The following is a 6,300-nucleotide window of genomic DNA, read 5'->3' as shown; positions in this document are numbered from 1 at the left end:
AGCTGGGATGGAGGATCCGAGGTGGGAGGGAGGATCAGAGCAGGGATGGAGGATCAGAGCAGGGATGGAGGATCCGAGCTGGGATGGAGGATCCGAGGTGGGAGGGAGGATCAGAGGTGGGAGGGAGGATCAGAGCCATTACTCAGTGTTTAGGCCTCTGGGGCTCGGAGCTGCAGAGAAGAAGCGTTTGAGACACGAGGAGCTCAGGGAGGCTCCTTCAGGCCAGATCCATATTACTGCAGGTTATAGACTGGTCCTCACAGCTCAGTCTGCACACACACACTCACACACAAACAGAGACACACACACTTTCCTCAAAGCATCATGGGAACTGTAGTCACGGTCCTAACAGTGATTATCTTGAAGTTTCTTTATTTCAAATATAATCAATTAAAGATTTCCCAACAAATGAAACTAAACAGTGATTTGATCGCTCAGACGAGCAGATCACCGGATTCTGCTCTTACCTGGAGAGCTGGAGACCTGGAGAGCTGGAGACCTGGAGACCTGGAGATATGGAGATCTGGAGATATGGAGAGCTGGAGACCTGGAGACCTGGAGACCTGGAGACCTGGAGATATGGAGATATGGAGATATGGAAATCCCAGCGCCTCGTCTGGAAAAACCAGCGACTGCTTCAGCCAGAGGAGACGATTGACAGGTTGAGTCCAGGGAGCAGAGGGCGACGCCCCTTTCCCTGAGTCCTGCTGGGAGGAGCCTCCAGTCACAACCTGTTATTTTTAACACACTAATCAGATTAAACATTGAGCTCACACACCTCAGAAGCTGATTGGACGAGGTCACAGCTCGTCATGTGACCCAGGTGAGAACCAATCAGACTGAAACTCTCACTTCAGCTTTTCCCAAGCTCCTCTCCTGTGGAATCATGGAATCACGTCTCCTCAGAGACTTCTTCTGACAATAATCAGGTCATCGACCTTCAGTTATTCTACAAAGTGTTTATTCTAATCAAAGCTGTAAAGACTGATCTTTCTGATGTCCTCTGTGACTCGTGTCCGTCCTGGGAGATGGGTCCTCACATGTGTCTCTGAGGTTTCTACCTTCCTCACCTGTTGAAGGTTTGACTCTTGAGGGTGAAGAACGTCTCACCTGGTTAAAGACTATGAGACAAACTGGAACTTGAGAATATGAGACTACACTAATATTGATTTAATATAGATTGATGACCTGGAGAATTGATGATGTGAAGTTACTGTTCGCTACTCCTCCTCCTCCTCCTCCTCTCTCTCTCTCTCTCTCTCTCTCTCTCTCTCTCTCTGCCTCAACCTCCAAGATTCTCCTCTGCTAGTAAAACTTCCTCTTTTCCTACTCTCCTCCTCCTTGTCTCCTCCTCTCTCTCTCCCTCCTCCTCCCCTCTCTCTCCCCCTCCCTCCTCCTCTCCTCCTCCTCTCCTCCTCCTCTTCTTACCAGTGGTTCAGTGTGCGTGTGCTCGGTGGTCATGTCGTACCCTCGGGCTTTTCTCCTCCAGTCCTCCGTGTCCGTGTCTCTTCCTCCGGCTCCGTCCTTCAGCGCCGGCCTCCTCTTGGCACCGAGGACCGAGGAGCTGACTCGCTCCTCTTCGGGCTCCGCCTTCGCTCCGTACCCGGGATCAGCGACTTCTCCCGGCTTCAACCTGCACCTCCGGTACGGGGGAGGAAGAGGAGCAGGAGGAAGAGGAGCCGGAGGAAGAGGAGCCGGAGAGGCGCGGGCCGCTGAGACCCTCAGCGGGTTCATGGTGGGTGATAGTTTATAACTTCAGAGTATGAGTGATGATGATAATAATAATAACTATTATTATTATCATAATAATAATTATAATAATAATAATAATAATATTAATAATAACAATAAAATAATAACAACAATAATGATAATAAGAGAAATAATAATAAAGAACAATAAAATTATTAACAACAATTCCAATCTAATAATAAGGTAAATAATAATGATGGAAACAAAATAATAATAATAATAATCCGTGTGTGTATGTGTATGTGTGTGTGTCTGATGAAGAGCGTTTGATTACAGCTGCTTATATTCTTCTTCACAGAAACATTAATAATAATAATAATAATTTATAATATTATACACACAATTAAATAATATATAATGAAGTGTGTGTGTGTGTGCGTGTGTTTAAGTGTAAATTAATCTGTGATTGTGAAGCTTTATTTAACTGCAATAACAGAAAACGTCTTAGTTCCTGAATTTAAATTACAACTTTAAATTCAACACCGAAATAAAACTAAACTAAAATGAATTCACAAGATCAAGGATTTTACTGCACTGGTTTATTTTATTCCACTAATTCTTATGGAAAATGTTTTATATATTATATAGTACTACTTATATTATTGACATCACAATATCTCTTATGTACAAACAGTTTTTCTCTATAATTACCCTGAACCATTTTATTTAAATGTTCTTTTTTTATTGTATTGCCTTTTTATATTTTATTCTCTACTTCATTCTGAGCTGCTGCTGTAACAACTGTGTTGGTCAATTAATTTGTATTTGATCTTATCTTATTAAATTAAATCCAAATAAAACTAATTTAAAAGGTCAAACTAAATCAAAATTGATTTAAAAGAAATAAAATGAGAAAAGTCACAAAGTATGATGATTATAAAATCTTTTCATTGTCATGATAACGCCCCCCTCTGTTGTTTTTTTAGAGTCCAGGGTTCGACCCGTCCTCAGGGACCCCCCCCTCCTTAGACTTCCTCCCGTTCGGGGCCCTGGGGCCCTTCCCGTACTGTGACCCCGCCTACAGGAAGAACGCCACGCGGGACGCCACGGCCACGCTGAAGGCCTGGCTGAACGAGCACAGGAGGAACCCGTACCCCACCAAGGGCGAGAAGATCATGCTGGCCATCATCACCAAGATGACCCTGACCCAGGTGTCCACCTGGTTCGCCAACGCCCGGCGGCGGCTGAAGAAGGAGAACAAGATGACATGGACGTCACGGAACCGGAGCGAGGACGAGGAGGAGGAGGACGACATCGAGCTGGAGCGGAACGATGAAGACGAGGGAACGCAGAAGACGAAGAGCGAGGCAGGTGAGAGGGAGAGAACTGAGTGTGTGTGTCTGTGTGTATAATCTCTGACTAACTCCTCTGTTGTGTTGTTGTGTAGCTGGGGGCCGTGCCTCCTCGGTTCTGGACTCCACTGAGCTGATGTTCAGAGACGGGAGAAGCAGTGACGTTGATCTGGACTTTAACGAGTCGGGGGACAGGAGCCCCCACACCCCCGGTCCCCCCCCCACAGGGACGCCTCCTCAGAACTCACCACTCGAGAGCGGGTCGAAGCTGGAGTCCAGAGACTCCTTTGCCAGCATCCAGGGGCCCAACCCGGCCCCTAAACCCAAACTGTGGTCCCTGGCTGAGATCGCCACGTCGTCGGACAAAACAAAAGGCTCTAATGAATCGTCTCAGAGTGGGGGGGGCGGCCACAGCCCCTCCCTGCCCCAACACCTCTACTACACCTCCCCCTTCATCCCAGCGTACTCCCACTATGGCCCCCTGGGGCCCCTGCACAGCAACCTGGCCGGTCAGCTGCGGTCAGCTGGAGCTCACGAACTCAGGAAGGAGACGGACATGTAGGGGCCACGTTTCTGCACAGAGCCTGAACTGTTGCATTGTGGGATTGTTCACTGGAGGAGTTTTTCTATGTTGGTCAGACGTTGGTGTTTGTAATAATACAAAGTTTCATTAAGTCTGATTATTACTCGACTGATCAGCTGATTCAACACAAACTGAAAAATACAAACAGTGTCAAATCCTCAGATCAGTCAATCAATCATTTTGATTTGTTTCAAGTTTCAATTTTTTTTACTCCTGAGTTGGTTTTAAATTTCAAGGATTGAAACATTTTCTCATTTGTGATGTTTCATCTGGGAAATGATTTGATCAGTTTATTAATCAACAGAATAAAAACAGACCTGTTGTCTCATCAACTTCAGATTTTATAAATTATATGATGATTAATAAAGTCATTATGGGAACCTTCCAAATTAATTCTAGAACCTGTGATTAAATATAATTATAAAATTTGTGTAAAACCTCCAACAGATATTTGATCAATATATTTATTGAACCTTTGTTATAATGAGGAAAATTACTTTGAATATTCTGATTGTTTCTGAATCAGTTCAACCACAGGTTTAAAAAACACATCAAATGAACCAGTCTGTGATTTAATCGAACCTTCACGATCAATTCTATTATAATAAATGAAGTTATATGTTATATTGTGTCATGGGATGCGTTCATGACACCTTAAAAGGTTCAACACCTTATTGAGCCTAAGCCTGACTTTAAGATTCAACAAACCAGGATCAGAACCAGGACCCGAACCAGACTCAGAACCAGGATCCAAACCAGGATCCAAACCAGGATCAGAAGCAGGATCAGAACCGTGATCAGGATCAGAACCAGGATCAGGATCAGAACCAGGATCAGAACCAGGATCAGAAGCAGGATCAGAACCGTGATCAGGATCAGAACCAGGATCAGGATCAGGATCAGAACCAGGATCAGAACCAGGATCAGGATCAGAACCAGGATCGAAACCAGGATCAGAAGCAGGATCAGAACCGTGATCAGGATCAGAACCAGGATCAGGATCAGAACCAGGATCAGAACCAGGATCAGAAGCAGGATCAGAACCGTGATCAGGATCAGGATCAGAACCAGGATCAGAACCAGGATCAGAACCAGGATCAGAACCGTGATCAGGATCAGAACCAGGATCAGGATCAGGATCAGAACCAGGATCAGAACCAGGATCAGGATCAGAACCAGGATCGAAACCAGGATCAGAAGCAGGATCAGAACCGTGATCAGGATCAGAACCAGGATCAGGATCAGGATCAGAACCAGGATCAGAACCAGGATCAGGATCAGGATCAGGATCAGAACCAGGATCAGAACCGTGATCAGGATCAGAACCAGGATCAGGATCAGAACCAGGATCAGAACCAGGATCAGAACCGTGACCAGGATCAGAACCAGGATCAGGATCAGGATCAGGATCAGAACCAGGATCAGAACCAGGATCAGAACCAGGGTTCAGTGGATTCTCGGAGTTGAGCTCATACTTTCTTTGTCGATGTTCAGAACAACAGGAACCCGACGCCTCGCCGTGACTTCACACACTGAATAATGCTAACAACAGGCCATCATGCCCCCTGTGGTCAGAATGAATATGGCAGATTGTGTGAGACTGACAGATTGGATCTGACACAGCAGCAGCCCCCCCCCCCATGGAGCGGTATGTTTACAGTGAGTTAAACTCCGCCCAGCTGTTGGTCGTAGAGCAGCAGGACTGGCAGACTTCGCTCTGGGAGGATAATGCCATTCAAACCCCCTCCTGCAGCAGCTGGGCTCACAGACAGCGCCCCCTGCAGGCCCATGTGACGTGTTGTCCCACGGACCATCGAGTCAAGGTGTGATGGGAAGTATCTGAGTGGATCCTACAGAAGGTGTGAACAAAGCCTCTGTGGAGCCTCCTCCAGACACATGATGTCATCGGCCTGGAGCCACACCGCCAGTGACCCTGAATGTCTTTTACTTCCTGTTAGCGTAGCCACCGCTAACCTGCACAATTTTCCAGCCCTGCACCAATCAGCTGCAAGCTGGGCAGACGATGACGAGTGAATTCAGACTCACTGTGAAACACCTTAAGTCCCAAAGTGTGATTTGTGAATATAGAAAATAAAATTACTGATTGATTGATTGATTGGCTTTGTGTCACTTCCTGTGAGTCAGTGTCGGCCATGATAAGAACTGTCCCCTTCACACAGGAAACAGAATAAAGATGGACAACATAACAGCTACTCTACAGGCAAGCGAAATCATCTCCATCGCCCCCTGGTGTCTGGCTGCTGTATAGTTCATTAATCCTCCTCCTCCATGTTAGCAGATGGGACATGGACCAAACTAAAGATCTAAGTAGATGTTAAATAAAAGTTTGTCAAAGATGTTTCTGTCATTTCAGGTCGTTCTTGTCTCTCTGATGTTTGCTCAAGTGTTTCTGATCAGTTTGGTTCCACGGCTCCACGGTCACTTCTGCACAGAGTCTGACTGTAAATGACGTCACCACCACAAGATGGCAGCAGACAGACAGGAAGTGACCTGTTACCTCTGCTGCAGAGGTCATGTGATCATGTTTACATCACCTGACATGTCGTCAACTCTGATCACAACAAACTCTCTTCACATCTTCGTGTGTGTCAGTTTTGTTTATGTTTCTTCATGTATGTGTCCCGTGTTAGAAGCCCCCCCATCCCCCCCCCT

At 46.1% G+C, this 6,300-nt stretch overlaps 1 protein-coding gene across 1 annotated transcript; it reads left to right on the top strand.

Annotated features, from left to right (window-relative positions):
• The first annotated feature begins 1,459 nt into the window (after positions 1-1,459).
• On the top strand, positions 1,460-3,606 carry irx5b (iroquois homeobox 5b). Its single transcript, XM_053426307.1, has 3 exons — positions 1,460-1,735; positions 2,679-3,054; positions 3,140-3,606. The coding sequence occupies exons 1-3, from the start codon at positions 1,460-1,462 to the stop codon at positions 3,604-3,606; spliced, it is 1,119 nt and encodes a 372-aa protein (XP_053282282.1).
• The last annotated feature ends 2,694 nt before the right edge of the window (positions 3,607-6,300 follow it).

The sequence above is a fragment of the Pleuronectes platessa genome, chromosome 7, assembly GCF_947347685.1.
Source record: "Pleuronectes platessa chromosome 7, fPlePla1.1, whole genome shotgun sequence".
NCBI lineage: Eukaryota > Metazoa > Chordata > Actinopteri > Pleuronectiformes > Pleuronectidae > Pleuronectes > Pleuronectes platessa.
Note: the sequence above shows the minus strand (reverse complement) of the source record. Positions and strands in the feature narration are given on the sequence as shown.

Excerpts from the sequence above, each read along its gene's own strand:
- irx5b (XM_053426307.1), top strand. The coding sequence starts at position 1,460 with ATGTCGTACCCTCGGGCTTTTCTCCTCCAGTCCTCCGTGTCCGTGTCT. Across the intron at positions 1,736-2,678 it reads AGACCCTCAGCGGGTTCATG|AGTCCAGGGTTCGACCCGTC; the intron begins GTGGGTGATAGT and ends TTGTTTTTTTAG. Across the intron at positions 3,055-3,139 it reads GGGAACGCAGAAGACGAAGA|CTGGGGGCCGTGCCTCCTCG; the intron begins GCGAGGCAGGTG and ends GTTGTTGTGTAG.